The 18,025-nt window shown below is 44.3% G+C and overlaps 1 protein-coding gene, 1 long non-coding RNA gene and 3 other non-coding genes across 5 annotated transcripts in view; 1 reads left to right on the forward strand and 4 right to left on the reverse strand.

The window, feature by feature from the left end:
• Positions 1 to 11,779, forward strand: part of shank1 (SH3 and multiple ankyrin repeat domains 1) — a 103,619-nt gene extending 91,840 nt beyond the window's left edge. Inside the window, exons 25-28 of the mRNA XM_030735698.1 lie at positions 1,018 to 4,552; positions 4,795 to 4,806; positions 6,310 to 7,200; positions 10,152 to 11,779. Of these exons, the coding sequence (XP_030591558.1) occupies positions 1,018 to 4,552; positions 4,795 to 4,806; positions 6,310 to 7,200; positions 10,152 to 10,239 (4,526 nt within the window). The 3' untranslated portion in view covers positions 10,240 to 11,779. The remainder of the gene's footprint in view (positions 1 to 1,017; positions 4,553 to 4,794; positions 4,807 to 6,309; positions 7,201 to 10,151) is intronic.
• Positions 11,780 to 14,785: 3,006 nt separating this feature from the next.
• On the reverse strand, positions 14,786 to 16,515 carry LOC115785125 (uncharacterized). Its single transcript, XR_004020327.1, has 4 exons — positions 16,411 to 16,515; positions 15,925 to 15,970; positions 15,119 to 15,160; positions 14,786 to 14,909 (listed from the first exon to the last, which is right to left on the reverse strand). It is a non-coding gene; the product is annotated as an uncharacterized LOC115785125 (long non-coding RNA).
• LOC115785319 (small nucleolar RNA SNORD88) lies at positions 14,994 to 15,082 on the reverse strand. Its single transcript, XR_004020355.1, has one exon. It is a non-coding gene; the product is annotated as a small nucleolar RNA SNORD88 (small nucleolar RNA).
• Positions 15,239 to 15,330, reverse strand: LOC115785318 (small nucleolar RNA SNORD88). The gene has a single exon (XR_004020354.1). It is a non-coding gene; the product is annotated as a small nucleolar RNA SNORD88 (small nucleolar RNA).
• Positions 16,042 to 16,133, reverse strand: LOC115785317 (small nucleolar RNA SNORD88). Its single transcript, XR_004020353.1, has one exon. It is a non-coding gene; the product is annotated as a small nucleolar RNA SNORD88 (small nucleolar RNA).
• Positions 16,516 to 18,025: the final 1,510 nt, after the last annotated feature.

The raw sequence follows: 18,025 nt of genomic DNA on the forward strand, positions 1-18,025 counted from the left end.
TTTAGGTGGACGGCCTTGTCTTGGTAGGTTTACAGTTGTGCCGTACTCTTTCCATTTCCAGATAATGGATTGAATAGTGCTCCGTGAGATGTTCAAAGCTTGGGAAATCTTTTTATAGCCTAAGCCTGCTTTAAACTTCTCCACAACCTTATTCCTGACCTGTCTGCTGTGTTCTTTGGACTTCATGATGCTGTTTACTCCCCAATATTCTCTTAACCAACCTCTGAGGCCGTCACGGAGCAGCTGTATTTGTACTGAGATTAGATTACACACAGGTGGACTCTTTTTAGTCATTAGCAGTCATCAGGCAACTTCTGAATGCAATTGTTGCACTCAGAGAAAAGGGGCCTGAATACTTTAGCACACCACACTTTTCAGTTTTTTATTTGTAAAAAATGTTTTGAATCATGTATAATTTTCTTTCCACTTCACAATTGTATACCACTTTGTGTTGGTCTTTCACATTAAATTCCAGTGAAATACATTTATGTTTGTGGTTGTAATGTGACAAAATATGGAAAAGTTCAAGGGGTATGAATACTTTTGCAAGCCACTATATCTGTAGAAAAAAGATGTTTGTTTGTCTTATACTTCTACTACTATTTCTAACACACAGTAGTGCCATTAACCAGTAGTGCCTTTTTTTTTTCTCCTTATGGGTTATTTTCTGGGTGTGTTGCTTACTAAGGCTTTACTAACTTTCCCTAAGAAATATTCATGTGCTCTCTTGCGACCAACATAACAAATGCTGCTGTGTCTTGCTTTCTAGTTGCTACTTGCTTGTTGAATATGTAGCACTAACTGAGTTATACACTAACAAACATGAGATTTGAGGACAGACTTGCTGGCAGGTACTTGGGCAGGCAGATTTAGACAGACACTCTCATATATTACCCTCAGCTTCTCTTGCTCTCTTTCTTTTTACCTGCCCCCCCAAAAAACTTTTCTTATTATCTTACTTGTTGTTTGCTCATCATTAAACCCCAATTCATCCTTATTTTTTCTTTTTCTTTGTAGGAGTGCCTGAGGAGGAGAAGCAGTTCCTGCATCCTCCAGCCATGAAGTTTGCCCGGAGTTTGTCGGTGCCTGGCCCAGATGACATCCCCCCTCCTCCCACCACGGCCCCACCAGATCCCCCATTCTCCTCTGCTCCGCCACTTGGTTGGAGAACGAAGACATCACAGCAGCCCTCTGTCTCTGTGTCCCAGTCCACATCCACCTCTGCTCACTACCAGCCCTACTCCCAGGCAATGCACTTCACCCATGGAGGCAGGGAGAGGACTGGCGGTCCCAGCACCGGTCCCAGTGGTGGAGTGGTGGACCACACAACCTCGTATGCACATGCAGCTGCCCACACTGCTCAAAGCAGGACTGCTTCGCGGAAGGTTGCCTATACTGGGGAGCCTGTTGGAGCTGGCACAGGTGCTGGTGCAGGGGCCAAGGCAGCTGGTCTTAGGAGAGGCTACAGCACTGCCGTCCCCCCATCCAGCATAGCCACTGTAATGCCTCAGCAACAACAGACTACCCAGAGTCAACCCCAGCGTGCAGACCGCAGTGCAGCTGGGGTTGGAGCAGGTGGCCCCAAAGGAGGGGCCCGGCGAGGTAAGGGTCCACTGGTAAAACAATCTAAAGTAGAGGACCTGCGCATGGGCCAGGGTACACTGGGGGGCAAAGGTTCCATGGAGAAAAGCTCAATCCCTATTCCCACCATCATCGTCAAGGCCCCTTCAACCAGCAGCAGTGGACGGAGCAGCCAGGGAAGCAGTGTGGAGGCCGATGTTCCAGCATCAGGGGAGGCAGACGAACCTAAAACACCACACGGTCCTCCTCCCTCCACTCCTGCTCCACAGCCTCCTGCTCCACCATCCATCCCAGCACCCCCACCTCCATCCTTGCCTTCTATTCGAGCCCAGGATAACCTGGACTTCACCAGCCAGTTTGGGGCTGCCATTGTTGGTGCAGCTCGGCGAGACAGGGAGCGGTTTCACGAAGCCCGCAGAAAGAGTGCCTCCTTGTTCATGTCTGCTGAGGAGGATGTGAGTCTTGGAGGAGTGAGTGATGGAATAGGAGGACTGACAAGGACTCAGGTGTCACAGCAACCGCTTAACACACAGGCTGAAAGTTCATCAACAAGGCTGCGCCCATCCAAGTCCATTGATGAGGGCATGTTCTCTGGGGATACTTTCATCCATCATACCCGCAGTATGCCTCCTGCCTTTGGCTTACCTGAGTACTCTTCACCTGCCCTGGACTATCAGCCTAAGTCTGTGCCTGCGGATTTATACACAGCTGCAGGCAGGCAGCCAGCACCCTCTACTACCACCTTCATTCACCCTCTAACAGGAAAGGCTCTTGACCCCACATCGCCACTAGGCCTTGCCTTGGCTGCCAGAGAACGTGCTCTGAGGGATGACAGCAGGTTAAGGAGGGGAGCAGAGCACCACTTTACCCGCCAAATGTCGAGCATGGTGTTTTCTTCACCTGCTGTCACCTCTCAGCCAGTGTCATCCACCTCCCAGTCTTCAAGCTCATATCTGGTCACCTCCTCTTCTCTGGCTGCCACAACACCCACTGTCGGCCGGCCACCCTCACCCAGAATCCTCAGAGGAGTTGGGACTGTTTGGAGCGAGGAAGGTGGCGGTGGGGAGAGGGAGCGAGAAGGAGGAGGGGCTCGTGAGGGGCTAAGAGTTCGCTTCTCAGAGGACAAAACAGTCCACACGCACCACTATCAGTCTCAGCCGTACCAGCCAACTTATAAGGAAAGGGAGCGGGAGAGATCAAGGGAGAGGGAAAGGGAGAGGGAGCTGTCTAGGGAAAGGGAGAGGGACAAAGAGAGAGAAGGCTACATGAGGAGGGCAGAGCAGGCAGCTGCTAATGCAGCAGCTGCTGAAAGTGCTGCCCAGCAGTCTCAGCAGCCTCGGAGGCCCGCTTTTCTCAGGATGGAAAGTCAAAGTGATGCCACTATACTGTCTCTCAAACCTCCCTCTCCGCCTCCTACTCAGCAGACAAGGGGCACTACTGGGAGCACAGGAAGTGGCCTGATGGTTCTTCCTCCCCCTGCCCCCTCAGTTGATGCAGATGATGAATTTGTCTACGCAGACCCCCTCCCACCCCCTTTAGAGTTTGCCAACAGCTTTGACAGGGGAATATCAGGATATTCACAACGCGCAATGCTCTCCAACAACCTGACCTCCCGCCAACAGCAGGTCCCACCCCCTCCACCACCACCTCCACCTCCTCCTCCCCCACCCCCTCCACCCCCCCAAAAAGAACAATTTATAAGTGGGTTTCCTGCTCATACACCCCTGCATTCACCTCAGGCCGGAGACTCCACCGCCTCTAGTCTCACATCTTATGACAGTGAGGTGGCAAACCTGACTCAGTCTGCTCCCTCTCCGTCCCAGACCTCACCCAATCCACCGCCCCCTCCCTCACCCTCTACCCTGCAGCCCACCTCAGGCCCTCCACCTCCCCCATCAGTGTCACCTCCACCTCCTCCTGGATCTTACCACAGACCCTTCTCTATGTCCCACCACCTTTACAACAGCACTCACATTCCTGGGCGCTCTTCACCAACACCTCCCCCTCACACTGTCGCTCCTCCCCCAGCCTACCGTGGTCCCGCAGCGCCCTCATCCAGTGCTGCCACCATTGTCTCACAAAGGGGCACTGCCTCTCATGCCACGACCGCTAGCTGTGCTGCTACAACCACCGCTGCTGCCACCACAACAAGCACCTCCACGCAGCTCTACCAGGAGAGAACACACTCTACACATTCAACATCTTCCACCGCCATCACATCAAGTCGTAGGCCAGGAGAGCACCACCGTCCTCCCCCAACTGCCAAGAAAGGAGAGTCCCAGGAGACTGTGGTGGACTCTGGGATTGATGAGCTGGACAGTCGCAGCAGCAGTGACCACCACCTGGACAGCATCCTGGCTCTAAGTGGAGCTGGTGTCCGGGGAGACAGACTAGACCGAGGGGAGAGAGGAGGACCTGGAGGACGGATGGGAGGGGGAGGTGGAACAGGAGAAGCAGAGAGGGGAGGAGATTTTCTGGAGTCTTATATGAGCTACCTGGATGGACAGACTTTTGAGATGCAGAATGCTACAGCAGCAGCCTCCACCTACCCAAAAACCAACCGGTTCAGAGAGGGAGGTCGCGCCGGGGATCTACAAAGGCAAACCAGCACTGCACCCGCATCCTTCCACTCCCACAGACGAAGAGACGAACAGGAAGAGGACGAGATCGAGGAGGGAGTGGCAGAGGATGAAAGCGGCCAGGATGGATATGGAGTAAGGGACGTGCAGAACCTGGGACGTCCCACTTCACCATACTTTGAGCGGCCACGCACTCCTGACATGAAGCCTCTTTGGGGAGAGAGTCAGATGTCTGGTGATGGGGGCAGCCAGCATGGGACACTTTTAGAGGGGAAGAAGATTTACCCTCCTGCATCCAGTATGAAGCCCAGCATCATTAATGAACTTAGCAGCAAGTTACAGCAAAGAAGCAAGGACAGCTGGAGCAGCCAGACACAACTGAGCAGGCACAGGTACAGCTTAGTGAAAACTTGACTGCGTTATGTTTTCTTGTCACGGCATGAACTTCATTTTTCGTTACTGTCATTCTATCAATGTCTGAATACATCACTTGTGAATTCTTTACCTCCCACAACCAATGTGCACGCTTCTGTGGAAAAAGAACTGTGCATTGTCTGTTTATGTCTTGTGTATGTGTGTCTATACTGTGTAAACTTCTCTTATTTCTCTGGCTCTTTCCATGTGTTTCTCTCAGAAGCAGAAACAGGTAATAGAGCACTTCTACACTCTTTTGTTTTCGATCAGTATTAGGGAAGCTGCGATGTAATAATATTATAAAACAATCCAATGCCAGCACAATCATTATTAGAGCCTCGATTTTTGGTTGATTACAGCTCTCTTCCCTTTCAGTAACTAGTTAACTACTGCTGACTAAAGTAGGGTGACTACACTTCTCTGTTGCTGCAGCTGCTTTTCTCACACATTGGGAGATATTCGCTTCCCCAAACAAACCCAAGTCAGACTGAGCCACTCACATAGGTTCAGTTAAGCTGTTATGTTGCTGAATGAAGCTTTTGAGGACCTTATTCTTATTTTAATTACCAGTTTGTTGTCTTGCTGTTGCTGCTGCTCCTCCTCTCCGAGCTACCGCTAGCAGCTCAGTTAAAATGCACTACTTTGTCCCGCGGCTTGATTCAAAGGTGTGTCTATATGTTGTGGCTGACCTGACTTGAGTCTCTGCAGTTTGTTGGTCTATTTCCCTTCATTATATTTTTGTACACATTGAGCACAACATATGACTATATAAGCAACATTTTTTTTTTTGTCTCTTAACATCCACAAGGTTGCCTTGTGTACTACGGGGTGGCTGTAGCTCAGTAGGTAGAGCAGGTCACCTACTGATCGGAAGGTCAGCGGTTCGATTCCTGGCTACTTCAGGCTACATGCCAATGTATCCTTGGGCAAGATACTTAACCCCAAGTTGCTCTCCGACCATCCTGTCGGAGTATGAATGTGTGTGAATGATAGTTAATTAAAAGCACTTAGCTTAGTTTAAACATGGAAGTGCTTGTATGACTGTGAGTGATTGGGTAAATGTAAACATGTTGTGTAAGCGCTTTGAGTGCTCTGACTGAGTAGAAAAGCGCTATATAAGAACTAGTCCATTTACCATTTACTACTAGGGATAGGATTAGGTTGCATTTTAGCCACATGCTAATCAAGATAGGAGAAATGAGAAGGCACCATTCAAATGAACTTTCTCAGATGTTTATTGGCCTCACAGTACTTCTATAAGAAATCCTTATAAATGGATAGATGTTAATCTGATCATGGGGGGACCTGACTGGGGACCTGGTGAATGCTAAGAGTTCGTGCTGGTCATAAGCTTTTGTTTACTCTCATTTTATATGCCACATGTAACCACCCAATGCCGAAGCCATTTATCCATAAAAGAAATTGCAAAATTATAGTTAAAGAATTAATTTTCTACAAATATTATGATATTATCATTATCGTGAGCACTTTTGGCCATGATAATTGTGATAACATGACAGCCCTATTCTGGACAAATATAAAATTTGATGTGCTTGAATTTACACTAAGGAAGGAGTTAAGAGCATATTATCCTTAAAATCTAATTTTTACAGTACAAATTAATCCACAAGCTCTAAAATAGCTGGACAGCATTTTCCTTAGTGTGTGTGCATGTTTGTTTGTTTTTATCTCAGTGTTTTTCCCCCTGTGAAAATTTCTCTCTTTCTTCTCACAGATTCTCAGAAGACTCCGCCTCAGCTCTGAGCCCACCCTCAGCTCGATCCCTGTCGCCGTCTCCAATCTCATTATCGCAGCCATCGTTGTCTCCGTCCCCCACCCCTGCCTCCCAGTACCAAAACTGGGGACGATCAACATCTCCGCAGCCTCCATCCGCTTCTCAGCCTCCACGTTCACATTCCCCACTGTCTCCAACATCTTACTCCCCTTACCCTACTTCCCCGAAACACAGACCTGTCTACAGGACCAAAGCCCTGGAATTCCAGTTCATCCCCAGTCGTGAGTCCCGGAAAGCAGAATCACACATGCTCCAGCGAAGGCGAGCACCCAGCCCCCTCATCTCCCCCTCAGAGAGACCCAAGTTGGGCCCACCACGGCCATCATCCCTTCCCCTTCTCCCTACCACACCTCTGTACAGTGCCATCTATGATCTCCGTGGTTCAGTCACCCCACCATCACCTGGTAACCCTCTTGGAGATCCCTACTTCTCTCCCTCACCCCCCCTGTTTGCCCCCTCCGGTGCGCCGCCTCCTCCAAACTCAACCTTAGTAGTTTCTCGATCACTTTCGCCAACTCATTTCCTGTCTGGGGCCTCTTCTCCACCTCTGCACCCTCTCCCTCCACCTCCCTGCTTGAGTTACCCCCATCTACCGCCCCCTTCCCCCACAAAGCCCTTTGCCTCAAAGCCGCTGCCCTACTGGACCAAGTATGATGTCGCAGACTGGCTGGGATACCTGAACCTGGGAGAGCACAGAGAGCGTTTCTTGGATAACGAGATTGATGGTACCCACCTGCCCTCCCTGACCAAGGACGACTATCTGGATTTGGGTGTGACACGAGTGGGTCACCGCATGAATATAGAACGAGCCCTGAGGAGTGTAATGGACAGGTATGGCTGCTAAGTGACAACCTATAAAGCCTCTTTAACACCACCTTCTTAAATGTGATCTGTATCTGTTTAACGCTGTTCAGTCTATGAACATTTCCACCTGGTATTAATAAGCATTCTTCTTACCTCTCTTACCTGCCTGTACTATGATTGGCTCTCGTAAGTATGGCAGGGTTACTGCCATTTCAGATTTTAACCAGTACACCTCCATATAATCCAGATGATTAGAACACCTTTAATTCCTTCTTACATTTACGCCTTTAAAATATCCACATGCTATAGAGCCTCTGAAGTACCATGTGGTGAAATATTTAGCTTGTATGCACTTGATTATTTTCTTTTGTGCATATATTAGCTATTATCCTGATAACCTAACAAAATCATACCACGTAGATGTGGACAGCTACCAAATAAAGTGTATCAAAATAAAAATTTACAATTTTATTTCTGTCCATGCACAAGATAATAAATTCACTACAATTTAAAAGGTAAAATTTCACCTTTTGAGACTTCAGGGGCTCCATGAGATAAATAAATTTTAATATTTTTAAAATTATTTTTGCAAGACATAAACTAACGTGACCTTACACAATCCTATTCTCCATATTACTTGTGAAACCAGGTAAAGATAATATTCATAGGCAAGAGATTTCTAGTTCCTGTTTGTACTGCGAGTTCTATTGGCCAATCATGTGTGAGCCTCTTTTGGCGCATACATGCAGAAAGGTAAGTATTCAGAATAAAAGATTGCTGTAATGCAATCTTGAAACCATCTGACAATTTAGCTTCTCAGTTTCCTTTAAATAATCCATTTAGTGGTGCAAAGAACAGGAAGTCTTTGGACAGATATCTGCTGGCTACACTGCAAAGTCAGCAGAAGATGCCAAGTGGGTTCCTAGAATGGCCCTTACCTTAAGCTCCTCAGAGCTTTAGATTTATTGTCACTGAAGAACAGCAGCCTCTTGCTTGAATTGGATTCAGTGATTCATTTTAAGTAGGACCACCAGTTAAATGCAAGATTAAAGAAGTTTGAGCACATGCTTGAGGTAGGTTGTTCCAAAGTTTGGGGGGAAAAGCTGGCAACAGAAAACGCTACATCCCAAATTTATCTCTGTGAGGAAATGATATGCCTAACAGTTTGGCAATGGAGGATCTAAGAGTGCAAGATGGGACGTAAAGTAACAGACTGTTGTACCATGGTCCAAGACCATTTAAGGCTTTAGACACAATAAGTGCATTCCAAACTCTGTTCTGTAGGATGCTGGAAGCCAGTGTAGCTCTTCTAAAACTGGAGTGCGTTTTAGTTAATAACATTTCAGAGTTCTGAAATGCACTGCAGCCTAGTGATGTAAAGCAAAAAGAGCGTTGCAGTAATCCAGCCTGCTAGACGTGAATTCATGAACACATTTTTCTGAATGTCTAAAAATAAAAAGTCAGTACTTACTTTTGGATTTGCATAAGACAAAACCTCAGTCTGCCAGGTGAAAAGGATCCATTTATCAAACACAACCTGAAGCCTGGAACCAAGTTTATGCCCACGTTATCATTTTCCTCTTCTGGGTTAATTTACCCCAACATCAGCAATCAGACTAAGAGGTCACACAAAGGTTGTTATCAACTCAATAAGTCAAGCTAGGGTTTCCCAGTGTAGCTGTGAGCACATGTCAGCATTATGAGCATGGACAGGTCTACTGGAGGCAGACGGGCATATTTTACAGAGCGAACTATAATGTTAGAAATACCCAAAGAGTTTAAACACATAATACGAGTTCAGTCAAAGCAGCATGAGTGAGTATGTGTGATTTAAAGAAAAAAGTATATTGTATTAAAAGAGAGTGTGTGCACTCTGTAGTCTATTTGAAATCTGTAATGAGAGCTGACCATTTCTAACAGCTCGATCAGATACATATTAGATACAGGAAGATTTGACATAAGGTTTAATAACTATTGTAGTTAATTTTCCAAAGGGGGCCTCATGAGATACTGAGCCTGTTGTGGAGGGTTGCACCAATAAGCTTATAAAGACATAAAATTAAGCAAAATTGAGGTCAGCTTACTTGTGTGGCCCTCCACAACAGTCCCAGTTTCTCACGAGGTCCCCTTGGGAAAATGAATTGCTCATCCCTGTTTTTTTTCCAGTAAATTCATGTTTTGATGTCCATCTTTCAGCTGTGAGGCAGATGAAGTGCTGTATGAATGCACAGTTAAAATGTGACTCGTGGTCTAATGTAGGCTTAACCTGCTTGCAAATTTGATAGAAGGTCAGTAAGTACAAATAGGTGCCCTTTTTTAACACTGTGAATTCAGGCTTATAGGACAGTTAAATTGTTTCAAAATTGCTTGTAGCCAACAGGAAAAAAAAAATAGGGAATAAAGTTGCTCTTAATCTATATTTTGTAAATCTATAGTTTTAGTGTCTTACTGTCAGTGCACTGAGGTCCAGGTGGTGGTTTTATAACTGTTGATCTTTTATCTCAAGCATAATCACCTTCGTAACAACTCAGAGGTCAAAGATGAAGTTACCTCACCAACTCCCAAATTCTTCTTCATAGTACAGATTTTACTTCTTATGCTGTCTTTGCTGCTCTTGATGTCACCTCGCCCGGCTTCCAGAAAGCTTTACAGGCAAACTTTTGCCCATTAGTGTCACAAAGCTAGGACATCCAAGCACCATGACTGGTCAGCTGCAATGACCATCCTGGAACAACATTAACTATGATGTTACAGGAAGAACAGGGTGATCTCAGACACCCGGCTCCTCAGGCGTAAAAATGTGATGACCAATGCTTTCTCGGTTTTGTATGAGTCACAGCAGATTTAGCGATTTTTTTTTCTCTCCATTTTAAAAACGTGAGTCATACAACAGAACTACTCCCAACTACACCACAGAAGAACAAACACAGAAAGCTGCAAACATCACACGTGTCCCGTGTTTGTTCCTCTGTCCTCAGGCTGTCCAGCAGCCCCTTTCCCATTTCTGTTCTCTCACCTCGGGACGGACAGACCGACAGGAGGAGGGACGACGGGAGTCGAAGCTGAGGCTGCAAATGCAGAGATGGAAAGAGAGAGACACAGAGAGCAGGAAGGAGGGGTTGAAGCCAATGAGGGAGGAAGACACAACTGCTGCTGCTATCCATGGTGGATTCACACAACAAATGAAGGGGGAGCAGATTTCACACGGAGAGCAACAGAAAGAGAGAGTCGAGTCCCAAATATATATACAAGGATGGAAGAAGGGCTGGCGATCCATAAAGACACCGGCTGGGACTCCTCACATGTGGCAGGCTGATTTACACAAATACACTCCCCACGTGCACGCACGGTCACACCGATCAAAATACAAGTAACACAAACACCCTCTCATCCAAAATGTCTGCGGCTGCAGCAGAGATTACAAATACTTGAGAGGAACGAAATAAGCCAATTAGACTGAAAAACGGCAGGCTGGAGAAATGAAAAGGTGTCTTTTGTCACGCAGTCATCTTGTCGAGTAGTGCTCTTACCCCCTCAGCTGGCTGCTTTAAAGTTTACGATTCAAGAGCTCTCCCCGTGTGAGTGGATGCTAATTTTAAGATAAATATCCCAGAGGAGTGAGCATTTGAGGGTGAATGAGGACGAATGCGTGCCGGAGTGAGGCTTTATCTGTGTGCGTGGTGAACGTTTATCACGGCGGCTTCCCCATCTCTTTAAACGGAGACGAGGCCGCAGGTGGATGAGCTGAGTGTGGCTTGCTGCGTGTTTGGTCACGTCTTGTTTTTACCTCACCGCTGGTGGGGCTCCGGCCTCACTGCAGATCCCGTGGTCGGGGTCGTGTGCGTGTTTCTCTATAGCTCTTTATTATCTTAAGTCTTATAATGACATATATACAGACTGGTCACTGTATCACAAATTTGTAGCAAAAATAAGTGCCCAGACCAACAACATAAAAGTAAACGAACACGCAGATATGCACACACAGGCGCCCGAGTTACTCTGTACATGCCTGCATGCATACACCAACATGTAAACACAAACACAAGCACTTCCCCAGTGTTTGTGTTAGAATTTACGGGACACCTTATATATAGACACACACTCTATGTTTGGATGCGAGATGTACAAAACGGAGACAGACTGTGCTTTCGACGGGATTTGTGACGACGCAAAGAGACGGATTTTATTTACAGAGAAAGACTTTCTCAGCATCAAGGCAAATGTTGTACTCTCGTTCAGACCTTCCTTGCAAGGGAGACTGGAAAGGAGAGGGGAGGGAAGGAGTAAAAACTGCCATTTTCTTGTCCTTTCCCACCCAATCCCCCCTGCTCCTTCCAGGAGTGGCCTCTCTCTGTCTCTCAACAAACCCAGGAGGAAACACCCGGCCGAGGGGATCCCAGAGAAACGCTTATATCGAGTTTTAATACTATGATTGTTCTTACACTTTTTAAACTTTAAATGGGAATACTGGAATACTGATATTGATATGAAGAGATTTATTGTTACTATTTATCATTACTATCATCGTCCTTACTGTTATTGGAGCCTCAGAGAGTCCTGGTTTCTGCCTTTGGGTGGCTAAGGTGAAGATAATTGTCATGGTTATATAGATATATAAATATATATATGTATATATAGGTATTTTTGAACTGGAAGATGCATAATGTACCCTTAACATTGCTTCTATGTGACAGGAAGCATTGCAATTAAATGTGAAGCACATTTAAGAATATGTTTTTTCCCCTTTCTCCTTATTGCTCCTTCTGTTCTGAGACTGTGAAGCTTTAATCAAAATCACCTTTTAAACCTTTAAGGCCTCAAATATATATTTTTCTCACGCTTTTAAAAGTTGGTCACCACCTAAGATTATGCAGATGCTGTAAAAATGTAGCAGCTGTCGCTCCGAGAAGTGAAAATGATTTCGAATACTATTTAAATACTTTCAATAAAATATTATTTTTGAAATTCTGGATAAGCGCCCCCCCCCTCGTGACTGATTACACACCCAAATTTAACTCCTCTCCCGTATTTTCTCCGTCAGCTTTCATGGCACATTCACATCTCATCGCACCCCCCAAGTCCTGCTTGTCTTACGATTGCTGAGATCAAATATAAGGGCTCTCTCATGACCTCTCTACCTTGAACAACGCTTCACCTCTCCTGCTGCTTTTGAGTCCATGAACACATATCAAACGTGCATTTTACATCAGGGTTATCGGGGAGGGGGCTGCTCTCCCGCGGGCTCTGCCTCGGTCTATTTTTGCCAAAAGATTTAAGGCTTTTCATAGTCATGTTGCTTAAAAGTGCTTTTACATGCATTCATGCATCCACACGGGTTGGAAATGTTAATTAGCAAAGGTGACTATTTTGTATTTGCTCTTTACAGATGGCTAAGGGAAGACTGTATTTGAATGTAAGGGAAATAGCACTAAGGACGATGACAATAATGGTCTAACTATGGTTTAAGATGTAAAAAAAAAGTCTCAAAAGTTCTAAAGAATCTCTGTCTTCCAAATAATGTTTAACATGAAAAGGTAAACCGTATTTATTTAACTCTTCTGCTTTCTATACAGTTCGACCCGTTCTCTGTAACTCCCCCCTCCCGTTAATAATCTGATGGGATCAGGGGCTCTGCTCCGTGTTCACCCATCGTTTGCATCTTCTCGTTTGTACAGAGCACCTTCTGCAGTCGCTAACATGTGCTAGTATGCTCACGGCTCAGTGTTTTATTACCAGCATAATATGCAACGGCCCTATTTCCATTAGCAGCTGTGACTTTCTCCCTTTCCGAGGTTGTGAAAGGCTGAACGAGCTGAGCGCGACTCCACGAAGTCTGCTAGTGTAAATAGAGCGAATTAAGATCTCTGGATAAGATATTTCAAAAACATCTCGCTGATACAAAGATCCTCCTGTTAAGTGACTTTTTTTTCCCGTTTTTTAAGCCTTTCTTTGCGTTTAGTGGTCGTATTTGAGAGCGTTGGCTCGCCGCTGCTGTGAAAAGTGAATATCCGAGGGAATCGGTCTGACTCTATAGAAAGCATTTCTTTTCCTTTAAGAGATCTTTTAAAAAATGAGAATATGAACTGATGAAAGGTAACTTACAGAATATATATGTATATGTGATATGCATATACACACATTCATATAAAATATATATGAATTTCAAATGTTTTAAGAGATAAATTGTTAGAATTATAATAAAGATACAGAAACAAAGTTCTAATTAATGGGTTGTGATTTCTTGAATGAGATGATTCTTTCTGAACCTTTTCATCTCCAGCTCATTGTTCAGATGATGAATTTGAACAAACTGTTCAAGACTTAATGCTAATTTGGTAATCTCTGCTACTGGGCCATATAAAAATCATTGCATAACAAAACTGTTAGCACATTAAACTACCTCAGGGGTAAAAGTATTGCTTTATAACCCCAAAGTGCAAAGGTTTTGTATTGAGGGGGGTCTTAAAATCACTTTTGTATCCATCCTCTTCTGCTTATCCAATCCAGATAGATATCTCAATCCAAATGAATCTGATATTTTGAGCTCATCGAGGCAATGTCTCCCAGTTTTTAATATTTCAAGTCAATATAGATTTGTAAAGACATGTCACCATCTTTCATTGGTAAAAATTCCTGAATCCAGATCAACTCCAAAACGTAAATCTGCAAACATGGCCCTGACATTCTGATTGATCCTCTCCAGAAACAGACAAACCAAACTAATCACATCACACCCCGGGGCGGTGCAATGATTATGAGGTAGGAGTGAAACACTTTGCTGGACCAGTGTCTTTTCACAGGAGTTACTGAGTGTCAAAAGGGGTAGTAGTGCTGTACTGTTCTCCAAAGACTGGAGAACAGTACAGGAAAAAAAACGATCCCCGGTTTGATTCTGGCAGAAGACACAAATCCCTCGGTGGTTGCGTCAGGAAGGGCATCTGGTGTAAAGAATCTGCCAGATCAAATATGCAACTACCTGCTGCGGTGACCCCCTGTGGATAAGGGAGCAGCTGAAAGTAGCATCACTATAACATGTACAACAATCTCTTGGGCCTTTCCACGATGCACCCCACCTCTCGCTTTATGATAGATGCACGATAGTTCATTTAACCTTTGAAGAAAAAAAAAAAAAATGCAGCATGTTGGTCAACTGCCCATCATTCACCAGCAACCTACGTGGAGAACGTCAAACTGAGGATGAGAGATGTTCTTTTCTTATAAAAACTTAAAGACTATTTATGGGTGAAACTAGACAGCATTTTGTTAGCATGTTGCACTTCAACACAGTTTCCCTGTTAAGGTACAGTGCACGCTCACAGCCAGTGAAAGACTCGAACATTTATTTGATCAATTTTCAAATTTTACCATGAACTCACCCCTCCATTTAAAATCCTGGAAACAAGCCTGCTGGTATGCCCACACAATGAGCATGACACCATGTCAACTGATTACACATGCGTTACCTGTGACAGGTTTTGCCAACAGTACATCAAAAGAACTGTACTCCTTAATGTCAGACTACAAAACACAGCAACTCCAGCACATTTATAGAAGTCTCTCCAAAGTCACCAAATCCTCATCTGATATTTGCAAAAAAGTGACAGCAAAAATATAAGAGGCACAATTTTATTAGATGAATCAGAGCAAATACAGGATACTATTACAATTTTAAAAGAATAAGCAAGCAAAGATTTACAGCATTGTTATGAGAAACTTCTCTTCAGGAACATCAGTACCTAAGAGAAAAAAAAAAAAAACAGACAGCAGTCAGACAACAATTCAGACAGTCAAGTCCTACCAAAGCAAATGTTTTGGGCCATCATCTCCTCAGACTCTGCCTTGTCAGGTGCAGAGCTGCACTTCTGTCACCACTGACTTCTGAGCCCAGTGCAAAACATCACAGGAGACAAGCAGCTATTAAAGGAGAGTGTTCTGTGGTACAAACCTGATTATTGTCCAGTCTAGGAGCATTTTCACCTTTTCAGAACTGAAAAGACAAAAACAGAGAATTTACATTTTTTTTTTTTTTGTTATGACCATCTTAATTTCACAGCAGGGAGTTGATTTTCTCCTCAGAAACTCTGGCTTGTCAGGGCCAAAGATGCACGACTGTCTCCATCGAGACTCAGAGCCCAGTGCAAGTCATCAGGGGAGAAGGACAGCTACAGACCACAGGAAGCATTAAAATAGTGGCCTCAGTCAATTTTTAAGGAAAATGTTATTTTTGCCTAAATCATATTTTCAACATTTGGTTCAGTTTTTTGTGTTTTTGGAAAAAAACAGAAAACCTGAAGAAAAAATGGTGTGGGACAATATATTAGGTGGGTGAGTAGAGCTGCTCCTCTAAGCTGAAAGGAGTCATTTGGAGCATCCTCCTGGATGCCTCCTAAGTGAGGTGTTTCATGCATGTCTAACAGGGAGGAGGATGGATTACATCTCTTGGCTGGCTCGGCAACACCTCAGTGTCCATCCCCAAAAGAGGTGGGGGAGGTGGCTGGGGAGAGCTGGGTGTCCTGCTTAGACTGCTGCCCCCATTATTTAAGAAAAGTGGCAAAAAGAAAAAAATGAATGGATGGATGTTCAGGAACCTCAATGTAAAATAATGAGTGTTTAATGTCCTCAAGTGGACACAGAGCATAACTACATCTGTGTCCATTTTATTTTTGTAAAGATTCATAAGATTATATCTCCCCCTATTAACTAAAGATGGTGATGCTGTGGCCTTTGTTCAAACCACAGGAGCATCCTTACCTTCAGGACTCCACTTGATTTCAGCTGTTTTCACTCCTTCAAAGACCTGAAAAGACAAGAAAGGAAAAGGTCACTATTGTGTAAAGGCGAAAATCAGCTCTTCTGACGCTGGGTTGCTTTCTCCTCAGAAACTCTGGCTTGTCAGGGCCAAAGATGCACAACTGTCTCCATCCAGACTCAGAGCCCAGTGCAAGTCATCAGGGGAGAGAGGGGCACACTGTTTTAGATGCATGCTACATGATCACTTACAGGGTACTAATCACTATAAAGTGCGAATAACTGGAGTTTTACTGCCTGATTAAATTCTAACGGCTATCCACACCGCACCGGACTGTTAGCTGTCACGCTAAAGCCTGACCACGTGGAGACAGGCCCACGCTGTTACTGATGGTTGGATTTGAATCGAGAAAATCTAGAACACTTCATATAAGTTTAAAGCTGCTTTGCTCGAAAAGCACAGAGTGCTGCATAAGTTTAGTGTCTTACCATTTCCATCAATACGCGCAACTTTGAAACAAGCAGCTTGCTACCATTCCTCTCCTGCTGCTTCCTGCTGCTGCCTGCTCTGCTCTGCTCTTCTTCTTCTTCTTCTTCTTCCTCTTCTTCTTCTTCTTCTTCCTCGGCTTCATTGGCGGACTGTAAATCCATTTAAAGGTGTATGTCGCCACCTACTGTACCACAGTATGCTAGCACCATATCTTCAAACAGTCTCGATTTTAGATATTAAACCTACAACAGTGTATTTCATTGAAGGTAATAAAATAAAGTAATTTCATATTTTATTAACATTTATTTTATAAAAATATTAAATATTCAATTTAATTCAATTCAATTTTATTTATATAGTGCCAAAACACAACAGTCACCTCAAGGTGCTTTATACTGTAAGGTAATACAATACATCTACAATAATACAGAGAAACCCTCAACAATCAGACAACCCCCCTGTGAGTAAGCACTTGGCGACAGTGGGAAGGAAAAACTCCCTTTTAACCGGCAGAACCAGGCTCAGGGAGGGACAGCCGTCCACTGAGGAAATGTTTCTATTGGTGACTTTTATGACCATTTCAGAAATTTGTGTTGTGATAAACGTGCTGAGCAACAGTCCTTTTTGGAGAATATTATCACTTTGGCTCCCGAAAATGAATCTATAAATCACCCATTTGGTATGGATGAAGTCAAGGTGATAATTAAGAAACTGAAGAACAACAAGGCCTGTGGCGCTGATAATGTTAACGAATTTCTGAAGAATTGCCCGGAGATGATGATATCATTAATAGTTCACCTCTTCAATTTAGTGCTTGAGACAGGTCTCGTACCTGAAGATTGGTGCACTGGTATTATTAAACCCATCTATAAGAACAAAGGGGATATAAATAGCCCTGACAATTATAGGGGAATTACATTGCATAGCTGCATTGGTAAACTGTTTACTGCAGCCATAAATACTAGACTATCTTGGTTTATAGAAAGCTCTGGCATCTTAGGTGAAGAGTAAGCTGGATTCAGAGAGAATTACTCAACACTGGATCATATCTTCCTCCTAAATTTTATTATTGAACAATATCTGTTTAACAGGAAATGCTTATTTTGTGCTTTCATTGATTATAAAAAAGCCTTTGATTTAGTGGACAGATGTTCACTGTGGAAGAAATTGATTGGTAAATGGACTAGTTCTTATATAGCGCTTTTCTACTCAGTCAGAGCACTCAAAGCGCTTATACAACCTGTTTGCATTCACCCATGCACTCCCATTCATACAAGCACTTCCATCATTAATTAAGCTATGTGCTTTTTTAATTAGCTAACATTCACACGCATTCATACTCCGACAGAACGGTCGGAGAGCAACTTGGGGTTAAGTATCTTGCCCAAGGATACATTGGCATGTAGCCTGGAGTAGCCAGGATTCGAACCGCTGACCTTCCGATCAGTAGGTGACCTGCTCTACCTACTGAGCTACAGCCACCCTGGGCATGGGATTAATGGCAAAATTTTTAACGTTACATATAATTTGTACAGCAATGCCAATTCTTGAATTAAAGTTAGGTCTAAACTGTCAGATTTCTTTAGATGTAATGTGGGGTTAAGGCAAGGTGAA

This window comes from Archocentrus centrarchus, chromosome 8, assembly GCF_007364275.1.
Source record: "Archocentrus centrarchus isolate MPI-CPG fArcCen1 chromosome 8, fArcCen1, whole genome shotgun sequence".
Classification (NCBI taxonomy): Eukaryota; Metazoa; Chordata; class Actinopteri; order Cichliformes; family Cichlidae; genus Archocentrus; species Archocentrus centrarchus.